General features: G+C 41.2%; 1 protein-coding gene across 6 annotated transcripts in view; it reads right to left on the reverse strand.

The window, feature by feature from the left end:
- The window catches only part of RASGRF2 (Ras protein specific guanine nucleotide releasing factor 2), a 422,861-nt gene that overhangs the window by 135,778 nt on the left and 266,626 nt on the right, over window positions 1-20,457 (reverse strand). For all 6 annotated transcript variants that reach the window (XM_033924793.1, XM_033924646.1, XM_033924482.1 and 3 more), the window contains exon 14: window positions 9,006-9,254. In XM_033924793.1, the coding sequence (XP_033780684.1) occupies window positions 9,006-9,254 (249 nt within the window). The remainder of the gene's footprint in view (window positions 1-9,005; window positions 9,255-20,457) is intronic.

Raw genomic sequence — 20,457 nt, forward strand, 5'->3', positions numbered from 1 at the left:
GGGAGGAAAAAGAAATAGCTGACAAGTTAAACGACTTCTTTACGTCGGTCTTCACGAGGGAAGACACATCCAACATTCCAGAACCAGAGGAAATAGAAAATGGAGATCAAGATAGCAAGCTGGTCCAACTAGAGGTGAGCCAGGAGGATGTCCTCAGGCAGATAGACAAGCTAAAGAGCGACAAGTCGCCAGGTCCAGACAGCATTCACCCAAGGGTGCTCAAGGAATTAAGAAATGAAATAGCAGAGACACTTCAGCAAATATGCAACCTATCCCTAAAAACTGGAGAGATCCCGGAGGACTGGAAAATAGCTAATGTCACGCCCATCTTCAAGAAGGGTTCAAGGGGCGACACGGGAAACTATAGGCCGGTGAGCCTCACATCGGTCCCGGGAAAGATGATGGAGGCGCTGATTAAGGACGGCATCTGTGATCATATCGAAAAAAATGGACAGCTAAGGTCGAGCCAGCATGGGTTCTGCAAGGGTAGGTCGTGCCTCACAAACTTGTTGTACTTCTTTGAGGGGGTAAATAGCCAGGTGGACAAAGGTGAACCCATAGACATAATTTACCTAGACTTCCAGAAAGCCTTCGATAAGGTACCACATGAGCGGTTGCTCAGGAAACTATGGAATCACGGGGTGCGAGGGGAGGTCCACCGATGGATCAAAAACTGGCTGTCAGACAGGAAGCAGAGGGTTGGTGTAAAGGGCCACTACTCAGACTGGCAAGGGGTCACGAGCGGGGTTCCTCAAGGGTCAGTGCTGGGACCGCTCCTGTTTAACATATTCATCGACGACCTGGAGGCGGGAACAAAATGTGAGGTCATCAAATTCGCAGATGACACCAAACTATTCAGCAAGGTTGAAACCACGGTAGATTGCGAGGATCTCCAAAGGGATCTTACGACACTGGAAGAATGGGCGAAAAAGTGGCAAATGAGCTTCAACGTGGGGAAATGCAAGGTCATGCATATAGGGAGAAGGAACCCGATGTTCACTTACAAAATGGGGGGATCAATGCTAGGGGTCAGTAAGCTGGAAAGAGACCTGGGAGTGATGGTAGACACGACATTGAAGGCGTCGGCACAGTGCGCCACAGCCTCGAGGAAAGCAAACCAAATGTTAGGTATCATTAAGAAGGGTATCTCGACCAGAACGAAGGAAGTCATCCTGCCACTGTACCGGGCTATGGTGCGCCCGCATCTGGAATACTGTGTACAGTACTGGTCACTGTACCTCAAAAAGGACATGGCAATGCTTGAGGGAGTCCAGAGAAGAGCAACTAAACTGATTAAGGGTATGGAAAACCTTACATACACTGACAGACTGAAGAAGCTGGGGCTGTTCTCCCTGGAGAAGCGGAGACTCAGAGGAGATATGATAGAGACCTTCAAGATCCTGAGGGGCATCGAAAAGGTTGACATGGACAGATTTTTCAATTTGAAAGAAACCACAAGAACAAGGGGTCACTCGATGAAATTGAAGGGGGACAGGTTTAGAACAAACGCAAGGAAATTCTTTTTCACACAGAGGGTGGTGGACACATGGAACACCCTTCCGGAAGCCGTGATAGGAAATAGCACAGTACAGGGTTTCAAGGAAGACCTGGATAGGTTCTTGGAGGACAAAGGGATTGAGGGGTACAGATAAGAGCAGTGGAAGGTTTAGAGATAAGTGTAGAGGTAGGCATAAAATTAGTCAGGGACTGCTGCTCAGGCAATATGCCTGATGGGCCGCCGCGTGAGCGGACCGCTGGGCAGGATGGACCTCTGGTCTGCCCCGGCGGAGGCGACTACTTATGTACTTATGTACTTATGTACTTTGTTTTTTTCCTAATCAAATAATGCAGTTCTTTTCTTTTTCCCATTTTAATATTTTGAGTGAAATGGTTTGGTAGCCATGTTTGTGAACTGTTTGAGATAATATATAGAATTAAATAGAAATAAAACAAAAAAAAATAAAGGAGGCTCTGTAGTAATCATGGATAAGAAACTGACTGAAGAACTCACATAAAATTATACTAAACACTTATCAAAACACTTCCAAAGCAAGTACAGTCATATTTAAAGAACCTGATACCTAATCAGCCTTCTTTGGGCACATTCTACATGCTACCCAAAATCCACAAACCTAACTTGGCAGACCTGGTATTGGCACACTCACAGAAGAAATATCTAGAATTATAGATAGGATTCTAAAACCCCTAGTGCACAAGACAAAGAGCTTCATACAAGACACCAAAGACTTACGGTACTGAACAAATTAAACAATATCAAGCAGCTAGCACCAAATGCGTTGCTAGTCACAATGGATGTAGAATCATTACACAAAAACATTCCCTGTGCAGATAGCATATCTGCATGTGAAAATTCCTAAAAACATCCACCCTGGGCCACGAATACCCATTGGAAGCTATTACAACATTAATCAAATTCCAACTCACAACTATTTTTGCTTCAACAATGATATCTATCTGCAAATCATGGGCACTGCTATGGGCACCAGGATGGCACCACATATGCAAACCTCTTACTTCTTCAAGGCAGAACTGGAAGAGACATTTCTGGATACATATAATACAAAACTCCTAAAATATTACAATTCTTTCAATACACACCATCCTACAATCAAATTCAAAATTGACTACTCCTCAGAAAAAAGCCAACTTTCTTTATTCCACAGTTTATATCAACAATGGCCACATACAAACTTCCATAGGCAGGAAACCTACAGACATATGCAGCTATCTCCACAACTCCAGCTTCCATCTATCACATACAAAAAAATCCATTATGTACAGGCATGCCACAAGATACCATTGTATCTGCTCTGTCCCAAGAGACAGAGATAAACACCTTAAAACCTTGACTGAATCTTTAAAAAAACAAAAGATACAATTCCAAAATCACCTCCAAGAATATTGTCTCCTCCCTTGAAATACCCAGGAAAACCTATTGCAGTAAAAAGACAAAAAAAACCACAAAACACAACACAAAAAGAATCTCCCTGGTAGTGACATACAACCCAGAGCTGGGAAACCTGAGAAAAATTATAAAAGACCTACATTACTAAAGGAGCATGAAATACTGAAATAAATATTCCCAGCTCCACTCATTATTAAATTTCAATGTTTTTATGACAATAGAATCATAATGAAAATAAACAGTTTCCAAGATAGATCCAATATCGTACAGTAATTAATATAACAAGGAAATTAAACATATGTCTCTCAACTGATAATTAGTCCACAATCCTTGAGGAAGGTGTATCAATAAAATCGAAGACTAATTTACACCATCACCAATTTAAAGGAAACAAAGATCAGGTGACCTGAAGTGAGCCCAAGTATCTATCTACGAGCATTATTCCTGGATATTAATCGGGGTACTTGCAGTTGTCACCTCTTTATCGAAAATAAATCTCAACAGCTATGTCCATTGATGCCGGGGGGGGGGTGTTGTTGTCATCGTCGATGCCTGGTTGGGGCTCGTTGCCATAGGGGGGGGCCCGTTGCCATTGCTGGGGGGTGCGTTGCTATTGCTGTGTGGAAAGGGTTGTGGAGGGAGAGAAAGGGGCAGATGCTGATGGAATTGGTGTGCAGGGAAAGGGGGAAAACAAGGGCGGAAGGATACTGGATGGATTTAGGTCGGACGGAAAGAAAGGGGGCTAATGTTGATGGAATTGGTGTGCAGGGAAAGGGGGGGAGACATAAGGGGGAAGGATACTGGATGGATTTAGGCTGGAGAGAAAGAAAGGGGGCTAATGTTGATGGAATTGGTGTGTAGGGAAAGGGGGAAAACAAGAGGGAAGGATACTGGATGCATTTAGGTCAGAGGGAAAGAAAGGGGGTTAATATTGATAGAATTGGTGTGCAGGGAAAGGGGGAAGACATAAGGGGGAAGGATACTGAATGGAATTGGGTTGGAGGGAAAGAAAGGGGGGCAGATGCTGATGGAAATGGGGGGAAGAGAGAGGAGAGAGTGAAATGCCAGACCATGGGGGTGTGGGTGTGGGAGAAGGAAGGGAAGAAGAAGAGAGGAGAGAGATGCCACATCATTGGAGGAGAAGATGGATGCCAGACCAATGGGGGTGAAGGGACGGATGAAAGGGGAGGCATACAGTTTCTGGAAGTGGCATAGGACAGGGTAGATGGGAAGAGAAACGGAGAGATGATGGACCCTGGGGTAGTGGGGAAGGAGGGAGAGATGCTGGATGAAAGGATAGTTGAGAAAAGGACAGATGGTGGATCTGGGAATGGTGGGGTCCATTGCCGCAGCTGTGGATATGGACACGAAAAAAAGGAAAGATGCCATACCTTTGAGGGAGGGAAGGGAAATGGAAGGGGAGGACAGAGATGGAAGAAAACGACAAATGGGCAGGAGACCCTGGCAAGCGAGTTATCAGAAGACAACCAGAGCCTGGGACCAACAAAAGGTAGAAAAAATAATTTTATTTTCTGTTTTGTGATTACAATATTTATTTTGTTTACATCACAGAGCTGGTGTGGGGTTTGAGATGTAACCCTATACTTCTGCTAAGACTAAGCCTTAGTCACTTAAGGGTCCTTTTATTAAGGTGCACATTTAGCGTGCGCAAAATCGGTTAGCATACCTTAATAAAAGGACCCCTATGTATCTTAATTAAAAATTCGACCCGCGACTTAGCCTTTTTTTCAGATTTCGGCTCCTTATGTGATTGAGTTTAACACCCCTGATGTAGAGTGAGGAAGTTAGGCAATGTAAACTTGGCAAATTAATATAGACTTATATTTCGGATAGTATTACTGCTTTACAATATATTTGAATGCTTTTATATATGTATTGAAAGGGTTCAGAGTTAATGTCCTGGGTAAGTAGGTGGGAAGGGAAGGATGGGGGATTTGTTCAGAGATGTTTGGGGGTTGCATAGAAGAAAAACTGTGTACTGGTTTGCTAATCTTTGTTTGTTTTGAATTTTAAAAAAAGAAATATAAGTGGAAATAAAGAAGTAAATAAGAAAACAGATAAATGGGGCGGGGTTGGGCGGAGAATTGGCAGGTCAGGCCCAGGGGGGCCCAGTGTACTTGTGTGCCTGGGGGCCCTCAAATAATTAATCCTGCCCTGTTAGTGAATATTTAATTTTCAAATCTTTAAGTGCCACAGTACCTGTTAGTTTACTTGTCGAAGGTTCCCTACCAATTCCTGGACTCCGCAAGGCAGCAGCGATGATATTGAGGCAGCAGAAACCCTCCGGACCACCAGATCTTCATCCTCCTCCTCTTCATTACATTACATTACATTACATTTGTGATTTCTATTCCGCCTGTGCCTTGCGGTTCTAAGCGGATTACAGTTAAAAGAGATCAGGACATTACCGAGAGAATTACATTACAACGATTTAAGTAAATTACATGTTGTGGTATAGAAATACAAGTATAAGATATCTGGATTTATCGATAGAATAGCTTGACAGGGTTCAAGTAGTTACAAGGTTCAGTGGGGAAAACAATATAGGCAACTGAAGAAAGATACCTAACTTTGAAGGAATCAGTTAAGTGGATACTAAGGGAGATGCTTATTTAGGAGAAGGTTAAATGGATACCTAAGGGAGATGCTTATTTAGGATATTTTTGGTAAATGAGGTTCAAGGGGATGACTAGTGTGTTATTTGCTGGGGAGAGTGCATGTGTGATTGGGGAGGGGAATATTAAGTAAGGACGTGTTTTTTGAAAAGAAATGTTTTGATTTCTTTCCGAAACACTTTGATGTCTGTTGTTTTGATCATCAGTTTGGTGATGGTGGGGTCAATTTTCGCTGCCTGAGTTGCTAGAAGGCTGTCGTAAAGTTTCTTACGTTGGGTACCATTATGAGGGGGGAAGGTGAAAAGATTCTGAGTTCTTCTTGATCTGGGTAGTCGGTAGCGGCAAAGACGGTTGTTCAGGTAATTGGGGGCCATACCATGGGTTACTGTGAAAAGTAAGCAGTAGAGTTTGAATTGAGTTCTTGCTTTTATCGGAAGCCAGTGAGAGTCTACATAGGCGGGTGTGACGTGGTCGAATTTGCTGAGCGAGTAGATGAGTCTGATAGCTGTGTTCTGAACGGTCTGTAGTTGTTTTATCATAGTATTTGGGCAAGGTAGGTAGAGGCTGTTGCAGTAATCTAAGGAGCTGAGTATGAGGGATTGTACAATGATCTTGAAGTGTTCTTTGGAAAATAATTTTCTTATTTTTCTTAGGTTTCGCATGGTGAAGAATGCTTTTTTTATGGTTTTGTGTATTTGTGTTTGCATTGTGCAGCCTCTGTCTAGGTGTGTTCCCAGAATTTTGAGAGTATTCTGTATTGGATATTTGATTGTGTTTACATCTAGTTCTGTTAGGGATGGTTTTTGTTCCTTCTCTAGTAGTAGGAATTTGGTTTTCTCCGCATTCAGTTTTAACTTGTGGTTCGTCATCCATTTTTCTACAGTTTCCAATGTTGTTTTCAGGCGTCCGTTGGAGGTGGGGTCTTGAATGTCGAAGGGGAGGAGGATGATTATATCATCCACGTAGCTGAAGGATGTAATGTTTAGGGCATCTAGGGCCGTGCCTAGGGATGCTATGAAGAGGTTGAAAAGTATGGGCGATAGAGGGGATCCTTGTGGAACTCCACAGGGATTTGACCATGAGTCGGATAGAAGATCATTTGACTTGACTCTGTATGATCTTGTTTTGAGGAATCCTTGGAACCAGTTGAGAACATTACCTGATATTCCTATGGCATCTAGTATCTGGAGTAGTATGGAATGGTCAACTAAGTCGAATGCTGCTGAAAGATCGAGTTGGATGATTAGTAACTTATTTCCTTTGCTGAGGTGCTGACGGGCTATGTCTAGTAGGGAAACCAGAAGTGTTTCAGTACTGTGATTGGTTCTGAATCCGGATTGAGTAGGGTGTAGGATGTGGTGGTCTTCTAGGTAATTGGCGAGATATTGTGCTACTAGACCCTCTATGAGTTTGACGTATAGAGGTATAGAAGCGATTGGTCTATAATTTGTTGGGCTGTCTATTGGGCCTTTGGGGTCTTTTAGTATGGGAGTAATTATGATTTTGCCAAGTTCCAGGGGGAACTGACCTTCCCTTAGGGTGGTTTGCAGCCATAGCGTGAGACCAGCTGTGAATTTAGTGGACGCTGTAGCTAGTAGATAAGGAGGATAATTGTTCAAATCACATGAAGATTTGCTGTATTTTTTGTACAGCTGGTCTAGGTCTGACCATAGTTCTCAGAGGGAGCTGCATAACTCCCCTCGCTTCCCGTGTCCTGCAACACAGTTTGGGGGAGTGGCTGCGCCTCAAAAGAGGTGTCGGGACTCTCCAATATGCCTCCACCTTGCTCCGAGGACTTTCCTCCCAGTTCTTCTTAGAGTCCACGTTGGACGAACGCGTCCATCGGACCAGGCATTGGCTATGGCCCGGGTTCCAAAGAATGAACCCGGGTCTTGGATTTGCACTTCACCATAGGATTGGTAAGTATAAGAAAAAAGGGCTCAACGGCGTTCAGCGTTCAGCCCAAGAACTTCAGGTCGCCATCTTGGTTAAGCTCCTCCCTCCCCAACTCCACTCATACTAGCCTACCGACAGCCATCTAATCTAAAACAAAAAACTGGTAATAAAAAATAAAAAAAACCCAACCAAAAAAACCACACACTCCCAACACAAACTCACAAGAAAGAAAATGGCACACATCCATGCAATATACCAAACTGCAAACTTTGCCAACACGTTTCACAGGACCTCATTGTCTCTCATGTGGGAAAACATTCAGCACTAAGGAAATCCTTCACATGCTCTTCTTGCAATGTGGTATATATCATTCAATGCAAAAAAGTGTAAAGAAGGGAGCTACATTGGAGAAATAAGACATATGCTAAAAACAAGGATTAATTTACATACATATATTAAAACTGCAATGCCAACCAGGATATCACCTCTGTGGGACAAAACTTCAACAAACCAGAACACTGCATCAATGATTTTATGGTGAGACTACTATAAGGAAATTAAAACAATACAAGAACATAAGACATTTGAAATCAGCTAAAATATTTTGACATCCACAAAACAGAACTCAACAAGGTCCTTGGCTTCCTATCACATTACTAGCCATGAATTTTTAAGACTTTGTCTCCTTCTTTTCACCTGCCCATGTCTATCTGTCTGTCACTCACCAAGACCCCCTATTTTTTTTTTTTCTTTCACCGTACTCACCCCTCCCTCCTCATGTGGGACTATCAATGAAATGTTTTGATGTTTCACTTATATTTACTGACAGTTGTCAACACTTGCCTGTTTCTCAAGAAGGGGGGGGGGGTCATTTTTAAAAGCTAATTAAACAATGTACTAAAGGAGGGGTTAATTAGTTCAATAAAAAGGCATTATCTTTATTCCTTTTGTTTTATTTCTATTTAATTCAATATGTAATAGGTACCATCTTAATATTTTAAACCATTTTACAGGAAGAGCGGTACATCAAATTACAATAAACTGTAAACCACTAAGAACGTTTTTATACAAATTTTTTTTTAATCTATATTGGAGAAGTGCAATTTGAAGCTTGCCTTGATAAAACTGGCCTAAAATAGGCATTTCTGGGGACATTTCACATACAGTAGGTGCCCTGTTATACAAATTAACTCCTTTATGCACTGCTTAATAGATTTTTCTCTTGACATCAATTAGTTTTCAGATGTGAACAGTATAATGTCCATCATTTACTGCAGTTTTTTTATTGAACTTCATTCAATGAATTCTGCATCAAATCATTTAGGGACACAAGAGGAAAGAGAAAGAGAGGAGATTTGGAGAGATTAATAGGAAAAGAATCAAAAAGAGATCGCCTGTTTATTTCTAAACTGCAAAGTCTCAAAATTGCCTTTGAAATTAACTTGTCACTCAGTTAGAAAGAAATATGCTAATGCTATCTGGAGAATAGGAAAAAGAAATATCACAGCACATCTTCCTCCCACATTCACCCTTATACTGGCACATACCTGATAGGGATGGAGGTTAAAGGTCTTTTGTATATATCTGCAAGCTTCTTCAATACTACCGCTGCAGTGGTAAATATGCGATATGTGTGCAAGAAAGTGTTCAGAAAATCAATGCTGAGGAAGCGCAAGTCTGTCAGTCTCTCCAAGAGGCGCTCAATACTTGCATAGCGGATCTGGGGAACTTTGCAGGAATTCATTGTTTTGCTGAAGCAGATATCAATATCATCTCTATGGAGATGAGTGTCAGATCTAAAAAAGAAAATGTAAAATGTTTCTCAACTAAAATTTTTACTGTAAACACATCAGTATGACTTATTAAGGGCTCATCTACTGAATGTGTAAGAGTACAAAATGCTTTCCCTTATTAGAGGGTTAGGCTATATTTGTAAAAATAGAACAGTTAATATTCACCCAGTGGCAGCAACAATGTCTTAAATGATTACATTACATTACATTACATTAGTGATTTCTATTCCGCTTGTGCCTTGCGGTTCTAAGCGGATTACATTAGAAGATGGCTGGTCATTTCCAGGCGATGACAATACAATTATTTGTATAACTTTACAAACTTTGCATACCTAACTTTACATAACTTTTCGTACATAACTTTACATAACTTTACGTGGAGTTACTTTGTGTTACTTTACATTATCCTTACCGTGCTTGCATAACTTGCATTAAGTTTACATAATTTATCTTACATAATTTATCTTACATAACTTTACAAGACTTTACGTAGAGTTATTTTATGTTATTTTACCTTATTATTCCAGTACATTGCATAACTTACATTACATGATATTACAAAGCATAACCTTATGTTATATTACAACGCATAACCTTATGTTACTTTACATAATATTACAAAGCATAATCTTATGTTACCAAAAAATCGTCTGTTCCTAGGTTGTTATATCTGATTTTTCGGTATTTGGGGAAACTGTGTTTCTAGATATGAATTGGCTTTTCGCCCGATGCAACTAGATTAGATGTTGCCTATGGGGACGAAATTGCAGTTGGTTGTGAGTTGCAGGAGGTTATGAAGGGAGAGAAGATGATGGTAGATTATAATATTGGGATGTGTTTTTTGAATAGTATGGTTTTTATTTCTTTTCGAAACGCTTTGTAGTCCGTAGTTGTGGTCAGCAGCTTGGATATGATGGGGTCAATTTTCGTGGCCTGTGTAGCAAGTAGGTTGTCATATAGCTTTTTGCGTTTTGTGCCTTTGAGTGAGGGGTAGGTGAATGGGGTCTGGGTTCTCCTTACTCTAGTTGAGAGGTTTCGGGTTAGGCGGCTGTTTAGGTAGAGAGGTGCTGTTCCGTTTAGTGCTTTGAATAATAGACAGTATAGTTTGAATTGAGTTCTTGCTTGTATCGGTAGCCAGTGTGAGTCGAGATAGGCATTAGTGATGTGATCGTATTTTCCTAGCGAGTAGATAAGTCTGAGTGCTGTGTTCTGTACTGTCTGTAATTGTTTGGTCATGTAAGCGGGGCAGGGTAGATAAAGGCTGTTGCAGTAGTCTACAAGTCCTAGTACAAGTGATTGGACTAAGATCCTGTATTGTATTTTGTCAAAGAATTTTCTTATTTTTCGCAGGTTGCGCATGGTGTAGAAGGCTTTTTGGATGGTTTTGTTAGTATGAGTCTGCATTGTGCATCTCCTGTCTATTGTTACTCCCAGGATTTTGAGTGCTGGCTGTATTGGGTATGTGATTGCATTTGTCATCAGATCAGTTAAGGTAGGTTCTTTGTCTTTTTCTAGCAGCAGGAATTTGGTTTTATCCGTGTTCAGTTTCAGTTTGTGGTTGGTCATCCATGTTTCTACCGTTTCCAGAGTTTTTTTCAGTCGTCCTGATGAGTTGGGGTCTTGGGTATTGAAGGGGAGGAGGATTGTTATGTCGTCTGCGTAGCTGAATGAGACTATATTTAGGGAGTCTAGAGTGGTGCCCAGTGAGGATACGTAGAGGTTGAAAAGTATGGGTGATAATGGAGATCCTTGTGGTACTCCACAGGGGTTTGACCAAGGGTCAGATATGTGGTCTTTTGTCTTTACTTTATAAGTTCTAGTTTTAAGGAAGCCTTGGAACCAGTTGAGTACCAAACCTGTGATCCCTATGGCGTCTAGTATCTGGAGTAGTATGTTGTGATCCACTAGGTCGAAAGCTGCTGAAAGATCTAGTTGGATAAGTAGTATCCTGTTCCCTTTGCTGAGGTGTTGGTGGGCTATATCCATTAGAGATACAAGTAGTGTCTCTGTGCTGTGGTTTTTTCTGAATCCTGATTGTGATGGGTGTAGTATGTTGTGGTCTTCTAAGTAGTTGGTGAGGTATTGTGCTACAAGACCTTCTTGTAGTTTGATATATAATGGGATTGAAGCGATGGGTCTGTGGTTGGCTGGATTATTGTTTGGAGCTTTGGGATCTTTCGGTATGGGGGTGATAATAATCTCGCCTAGTTCTGGTGGGAAGTGACCATCTGTGAGCGTGGATTGTAGCCAGTTCATGAGGTTAGCTTTGAACTTGATGGATGCGGTTGTTAGCAGGTACGATGGGCAGCTGTTTAGGTCACAAGAAGTTTTACTATATTTGTTGTATAGTCGAGTCATGTCGTTCCATTGTACTTTGGGGAAGTTAGTCCACGTTCTGTCAGCTACTAAGGCTTCATCTATTGTTGGTGTTGTTATAATCTCATCGAGGAGGGTTAATGAATTGTTGAATGTGGATCTGATATTGGTGATTTTGTGCTTGAAGTAGTCTGCTAATTGGTGGGCTGAAGGAGATTGGTTTCCTTGAGTAGCTAGGAAAGGTTTGGTGTCCGTGAGTTTTCTTACAATATTGAAGAGTATTTTTGAGTCTGGGTTTTCAGTGCCTATTAGTTTGGAATAGTATGCTTTCCTTTTTTCCTTTAGTTTGATGTTATATTGTTTGATTTGGATTCTCCATGCTACTTTTGTTTGGTCTTGTTTCTGTTTTTTCCATATTCTTTCGAGGTGTCTGCATTGTCTTTTTAAATGGAGAAGTTCAGCGTCGAACCATTTGTCTGAAGGTCTACAGATTTTGTTTTTTGTTTTTATTGGTGCTAGCTCGTTCAAAGTAGCTTCGCTAAGGGTACGCCAGTGAGTTACAAATTCTTTGGGTTTGATGTGGTCGAATGCTGGATCTACCTTCTCCCAAAATGTAGTAGGATTGATTTTCTGTCATGTGTTGATGTGGATTTTTTGGGGTGCGGGTTTGTGGTTGTTTTGAGCCCAATTTATAGTGAAAGTGTATTTGTAGTGGTCTGACCAGAGGGAGGGGTGCCATATACCGTTGGATGTGTGTATGTTTTGAGTGTCAAGGTTATGGGACGTGAATGCTGCAATGTCCAGTTGGTGGCCTTTTTCGTGTGTGGGTTCGGGGTTAAGTATCTGATAGGATAGGGTATCGAGATATGAGAGTATTCCCTCTACTTGTTTGGAGGAGTGGTCTTCTAGATGGAGATTTAAGTCTCCGAGGAGTAAGTTGTGGGTGGAAGTTAGTGAATTCTGGAGATGATGATGATGGCCGAAGGCAGAATTAGACTATGTTATTCAGCTTGGCCATGGCTGGGCAACAGGAATGAATATCTGGGGTCCTGCTGGCATGTTCTGGCTACTAGATCTTATGCAGGTCCCAACTGATTTTAAGCTGCCACCCACATAAGACACTTAGGCGGACCCCCAGCTAAATATCAGATGGGATCCACATAAGGGGAAGCAAGTGTCACCACCCTCTTCGAATCTCCAGAAACCAAGTTAACTATGTCATGAACCCTAATGAAATAATGTAATCCCTGGATATGATCAGGTTCTTCTAAATTATAAAATCACATTGAACTCCTTTTAGGGCATATTAGTGATCCATAAATACTAATGTAATGTAATTGTACACTATTCTGACCTGTTTACCAGATTGAGTAGTATGTCAGATATCAATCAACAATCATCATCACACATATTTATACTCTATGTTCACCGGTGTACCACAAAGGAGATGGTATACTGTTAACCAACACCAGTCAATCCACTCAAATAAATTAGTCTTCAGACCCTCAGAAATGCCACCATCCACTCCATTGTAGTTTCAATAGTGGTTGGATTTACACATTAGATCCTCACCGGGTCACTTATAATCTATTGTGAAGATAGAACTTTACTCTGACTATTTTGCCAACAATCTTCTTATAAAGCTAATATTTAGCTGAGGTGGTGCATTCAAAGGGATCTATCACCAACATGTTTCACCCTATAATGGGTTTCATCAGGGCTCCGATCCCTCTAAGTTTGAATTGGTTACCCACAACACGACCACTCATGAATTTTAAATTTATTTTAGTGGATTGACTGGTGTTGGTTAACAATATACCATCTCCTTTGTGTATTGAACTGATATTATCCTCTCAAAAATATTTATTTATTATCCTTCCATCAACATATTTCACTGGTGTACCACAACATATCATTTGACACATTAGTATCTATGTACAATACAATTAACCAAACTTGGTAATACTCTAGAGCCCCCTTTCCTTTTCCCACTCCTCCCTTAAACTTCACCCCAACCCTTAATAGGCAAATTTACAAACTACCTGCTCCCTGCTAACAGCTCTTGGGCAGTAACAATATTTTAGTGGTATTCCACCATCCTTTCTACAAAATCTACATAAATTTTATAGTATGCCCAAAGAGCTTTAAATGACTCATACCTATTATTTTTTTAATGCACTATGTCTTAACCATCTGATGAACCCTTGCCAAACTACGGAGCCATTGTACTGTTTGGGGCCTTCTTTCTCCAAGCTACAGCTAGTTCACATCATACAGCAACAAGAAAGTATAAAATGGGCTTTAAAATTTAGTGTGCACTAATTCCCTTAATGCCCTAATGCTGCTTGATGAATTCCTCCCTTTGTGGCATTGTAGGAAGGACATGAAATATAGAATTAAGACATTCAGGCACATCTCAGGTTCCACTAGTATTTTAATTATTTATTCATTCTATACTGTTTCCACAGGGGAGCTCAGAATTATTGGTTTACTTGAATTTATTCAGGTACTCACGCATTTTCCCCTCTCTAGCTTAGTGGACTTATAATCTATCTAATGTACCTGGAGTAATGGGGGGATTAAGTGAATTGCCCAGGATCACAAGGAGCAGCATGGGTTTAAATCCAGAACCCCAGGGTGCTGAGGCTGTAGCTTTAACCACTGCACCACACTCTCCCCTTAGAAGAGGATCTGCTATCGTAGAGCCTATTCTAAGATACATGATGAAATGGACAATTATGTACCAGATTTACACAGCAGAAGCATCCATTTCAGAAACACAAATTTCTTAAATGTCAACAGGTATAATATATCAATATAAATGTGCATTTGCCAGTATTTTACAACATACATGTTTATATGGCAGCATATACAAATGTATGTAGCCAATTTAGAAGTATGGAAGGTCAATGTTCAAAAGGTTTATCAACCCCTCTGAGCTGGCTGGCTACCAATATTCAGCAGCATTTAACCAGGTAATGTGACTGAATAGGCACCGGTCTGAGTTGGCCAGTGCCCAGTTAACTTCCAGGTGCATACCCTGGTATTGACTATCCTAGGTTAGTGTAGCCCATTTCTGAAAGCGGCTTGCAAACCACTTTCTGCTGTGGGCTGAATAATTACCCATACATGTCTTTATTTTTCATAAGAACATAAGCATCGCCTCTACTGAGTCAGACCACAGGTCCATCATGCCCAGCAGTCCGCTTCCGCGGCTGCCCCCCAGGTCAAATGACCTGTAAATAATCTATTACTCTAAAGAATTCCGTATTGCATAGTACCCCTCTATTTGTACCCCTCAATCCCCTTTTCCTTCAGGAACCTGTCCAGTCCCATTTTGAATCCCACAATCCCTCTTTGTTCTACCACTTCCTCTGGAAGCGCATTCCAGGTGTCCACCACCCTCTGAGTGAAGAAGAACTTCCTGGCATTTTCAGTTGTTACTTGGCTGGCATCACTTTTGAAAAGGGCAAGAAACACTAGGGGATTAAAGGGACAACTTTCTCTAATATCTCCAGTGGAGTGCTATATACAAGGAAGGGATATACCCTCCCAAGAATGAAACAGAGTTCACCTTCCAATCATTGTAACTGTTCCAATAAAGATCATACTTCAAGTTAGGATACAAACAATGAAAAATAAAGAATGTATCACAATCTTTCAAATGCTTCAACGTGTCATGGTTTTCTTTTCTTCATGAACTGCTTTAATTAACATCACTGAAACTGGATGAATTATAAAATAATAACTTAGCTTTATGAAGGGTTTGGGGTCCCAACGTGGCCCCGTTTCGCTATAATTACCAGACATCTCTGACCTGCCCATGCCCCTCCCAAGTTCAAGCTTCTCTTTCAGTTGCACATGCTGGAATCTGTATGCGTAATTTATAGAATACAGACCAAGGGCAGTTACATGTGTAACTGCTAATTATTCCAATTAACACCAATTCTGGTTAATGATTGCTGATGCTAATTAATAGCTTGTTAGCTTATTATGTACATAACTGACCCTATTCTATAAGCTGCATGTGCAACTTTGCATGCTAGTCACAAAGTTGGGCATACAATTTATAGCATTAGGGGCAAGGGGTGCAACTCACAAAAGATTGCCTAAAATTAGGTGCATAAATTTTGTTCACTTAGCATGGATTCTATAATAGCAAATAAGTGAATAATTGCCACTATAAAATACTAGCATAATTCAGCATTTGCACACCAGCATTTAGGCACGACATCTTACACCATGCCTATGGCAGGAATAAATGTGTGCACCTAAATATGGCATCTTGTGTGTATAACTGACAGTATTCTATGAAATGCATGCTAGAAAAGTCAGAATGCCCATGACCTGCCCATGCTCCTGCCAAGCGAATGTCCCCTGTGCAGTTACACACTAACGATGTTTTTTATTCCTATGTAACTAATTTCTTAATCATTTTTTTATTTTATTTCCCTTCTCCCATTGTATTTTCCTTTTATATATTCTTTCTATAAAAATTGTATTTCCGCCCCTTTTCCTATTGTTTCAAAGATTTGAGTTTGTCTGTTTAGTCTTGGTTTGTCCAATAATTTAATATATATGTTTTATATTGCAGACACGTCTGTCTTTCTGTAATTTTTAAATTTTGTTCAACGCTTTGTACTGCTGGATAAGTGTTTAATCAAATACTTTGAATAAAGAAAGTAAAGAAAGACACACTTAAAATTGAGTCATATGTAAATGGAAATTAGTGCTAATTAAGGCCTATTAATAATGATTATTGCCAATAAAATACCAAGGGTCAATTAAGTTATGCACATAAATAATACTATTTTATTACTACACAAGCAATTGCACACCTGTGTGCATCATTTATAGAATTAAAAGGAAAGTATATTCATAGATTATCCCATTCCGTTTTGAGAGTTCTATGTGCATAGTATAAGAGAGTCGGTGGCAGTTTCCTGCAGATTACCATACAGGCATGCTGTATTGTTAAGGACATGCTGCGGACTTCACTTCTTACAAATATGTGACCGGCTGGGACTGAAATTAATTTGGCTGATATAATGAGCTTGTAATCTTGCACAACAGTCCCATTTCTGGCCTTGTGGCAGAGTCTACTGATTTCATGATCATGTGATCTGCAAAGGATTATCTCACTTTTCTGGGGCATTCTGGGCCCTTCCTGAAGTTTCTGGGGCATTTGAGGACCTTCCTAAAGCTTTCAGAACAAGGTATTGAGCAATAATGGGAGGAACAAGATTTTTTCACGCTATATAAGCCCCGCTACACATCAGTACAGGGTTGAGGACACCTGATTCCCGTTGTCTGCATGCCTTTCCAGACCTTGCTGCTGAGAGTGGTAAACCAGAACTGTTATTCTTTGGGGATAGTAACAATAGCCTATCATTCAGTGCTTCGTGAGGATTGTGGTGTGTGTGTTTGCTCTACTTGGTAGATAAGCAATAAGAACTTTTCTTTCTTTCATGCTGCGAAGCTTTCATATAATTCTTATTCCTTATGTGTGTATGCTAAACTATGCTGTAAATAAAAGCTTCTCTTTTTCTAATACACGGCCTGGGTTAGGATTCCAAGGACCCAAAGTATGGAACGAACTCCCAAGCAGCTTACGACGACTTACCACATACTTCCAATTCATGAAGGCACTGAAAACACATCTATTCTTTTCACTGCACTGACCTGTTATAACATATTCATGTGGATATGGTCTATACCTCTGTATCATTTCTAATATTATGTAAGCCGCAATGATTCCTAGTCAACATTTGTGAGGTATAAGAATCAGTATGGTATAGCTGAGCAGGGTAGAACTTGGATTTGGGGAAGAATAGATCATAGAAAGATGACGGCAGATAAGGGCTATAGCCCATCAAGTCTGCCCACACTATTTACCCACCCTCTTTAACCTACTGACCCCCTAAAGTATAATTGTAATTATACTGTCACTCTACTGACCCGCTCATTCAAGTCCTAGTGACTCTATCCCTTGGCATGACCTCGTAGGGATCCCACATAGGTATCCCATTTGTTCTTGAAGTCTGGGATGCTGCGTGCCTCGACCACCTGCACTGGAAGCTTGTTCCACTGCTCAATCACTCTCTCCGTGAAGAAGTAGTTCCTGGAATCTCCACGAAACTTCCCTCCCCTGAGCTTGAGCGGATGTCCTCTTGTCGGCGAGGGTTCCCTGAGAAGAAAGATATCATCTTCCACCTCGACCCGTCCCGTGATGTACTTAAATGTCTCAATCATGTCTCCCCTCTCCCTACCTTCTTACAGTGCCATTACATATTCACTCATTCCCCAGCACTGGTTCCTAGGGAATCAGGAACACCGTAAGCATCCCTACACATGTGGCCCCTTATCAGTTTATAGATCGCTTACACCATCCAGCATGTAGGTGATTTATTATTTAAATTTTTAAGTGTAATGTCAGTTTTTCAGAACTAATTTTACAGATCATTACTTTTTCATTTTTATTTAGGTAGGATGACAGTTATTAATGACATTAGTCTAAAAAGTAGTCCTGCCATGGTACTGTAAATACACTGGCAATTTAAAAAAAACATTCATTGACTGCAGCAAGTAATTAAATATATCGCACAGCTAAATTGTATATAATTCAGTTACACAACAAAATGGATTTAAATCCTCATACTCTGGTTTTTATTAATGCAATAAAATTTAAAACTTGTCATTTCAAATCTTTAATCATTGCAGAAACTGAAACCTCTGTACAAGTTATCCAGTGGATTAAATGTATGATTATTGCTCCATTCATTATTATTACAATTCCAGTTTCCTGTTGCAGTGTAAGCGTAGATTTATGGTCTCTTTTACAAAGCTGCGTTAGCGGCTGCTGTGCGGCAACAGCCCCGAAGCCCTTTAAATCTCTATGGGCTTCGGGGCCGTTAGCGCAGTGTAGCCGCTAGCACGGCTTTGTAAAAGAGACCATTAATGGTACGAGAGAGAAAATTCAGCCACAAGATTTCCAAAATATTGTGGGAATTATGGGGAACATTTACATAATTTTCATAGTATTTCATAATGCAAATGTTTGTAAAAGGTCCTTGACTAAAATCTGTGCTCAGCAGAGAACATATTGGTATTTATTTATTATTGCAGATTTATTACTACCTTTTCATGAAGAGATTCACCCAAAGTGATTTATAATTCATTGAATAATAATTAGGTATTCTTAAGTATTTTCTCCATCTGTCCCGGCAGGCTCACAATCCAACCAGGGCAATGGAATGTTTTTGTGACTTGCCCAGAGTCACAAGGAGCAGATTGGGATCAAACTCCCAACCTCAATGTGCTGAGGCAGCAGCAGCAGCAACCCCTAGACCACCTCCTCTACTCCATATTGTCACAGGAGTGATCACAGTGGTATAATATGATGAGCTGTCAGTGAATCCATGAAAGATTCCAGTTAAAATAAAGGAGATAAGTACATAAGTACATAAGTACATAAGTACATAAGTAGTCGCCTCCGCCGGGGCAGACCAGAGGTCCATCCAGCCCAGCGGTCCGCTCACGCGGCGGCCCATCAGGCATATTGCCTGGTCAGCGGTCCCTGACTAATTTTATTGCCTACCTCTACAGTTATCTCTAAACCTTCCACTGCTCTTATCTGTACCCCTCAATCCCTTTGTCTTCCAGGAACCTATCCAGGTCATCCTTGAAACCCTGTACTGTGCTATTTCTTATCACGGCCTCCGGAAGGGTGTTCCATGTGTCCACCACCCTCTGTGTGAAAAAGTACTTCCTTGCGTTTGTTTTAAACCTGTCCCCCTTCAATTTCATCGAGTGACCCCTTGTTCTTGTGGTTTCTTTCAAATTGAAAAATCTGTCTTTGTCAACCTTTTCGATGCCCCTCAGGATCTTGAAGGTCTCTATCATATCTCCTCTGAGTCTCCGCTTTTCCAGGGAGAACAGCCCCAGCTTCTTCAGTCTGTCAGTGTATGTAAGGTTTTCCATACCCTTAATCAGTTTAGTTGCTCTTCTCTGGACTCCCTCAAGCATTGCCATGTCCTTTTTGAGGTACGGTGACCAGTACTGTACACAGTATTCCAGATGCGGGCGCACCATAGCCCGGTACAGTGGCAGGATGACTTCCTTCGTTCTGGTCGAGATACCCTTCTTAATGATACCTAACATTTGGTTTGCTTTCCTCGAGGCTGTGGCGCATTGTGCCGACGCCTTCAATGTCGTGTCTACCATCACTCCCAAGTCTCTTTCCAGATTACTGACCCCTAGCATTGATCCCCCCATTTTGTAAGTGAACATCGGGTTCCTTCTCCCTATATGCATGACCTTGCATTTCCCTACATTGAAGCTCATTTGCCACTTTTTCGCCCATTCTTCCAATGTCGTAAGATCCCTTTGGAGATTCTCGCAGTCAACCGTGGTTTCAACCTTGCTGAATAGTTTGGTGTCATCTGCAAATTTGATGACCTCGCATTTTGTTCCCGCCTCCAGGTCGTCAATGAATATGTTAAACAGGAGCGGTCCCAGCACCGATCCTTGAGGAACCCCGCTCGTGACCCCTTGCCAGTCCGAGTAATGGCCCTTTACACCAACCCTCTGCTTCCTGTCTGCCAGCCAGTTTTTGATCCATCGGTGGACCTCCCCGTGCACCCCCTGGTTCCATAGCTTCCTGAGCAACCGCTCATGTGGTACCTTATCGAAGGCTTTCTGGAAGTCTAGGTAAATTATGTCTATGGGTTCTCCTTTGTCCACCTGGTTGTTTACCCCCTCAAAGAAGTACAACAAGTTTGTGAGGCACGACCTACCCTTGCAGAACCCATGCTGGCTCGACCTTAGCTGTCCATTTTTTTCGATATGGTCACAGATGCTGTCCTTAATCAGTGCCTCCATCATCTTTCCC

This window comes from Geotrypetes seraphini, chromosome 1, assembly GCF_902459505.1.
Source record: "Geotrypetes seraphini chromosome 1, aGeoSer1.1, whole genome shotgun sequence".
NCBI classification, from domain to species: domain Eukaryota; kingdom Metazoa; phylum Chordata; class Amphibia; order Gymnophiona; family Dermophiidae; genus Geotrypetes; species Geotrypetes seraphini.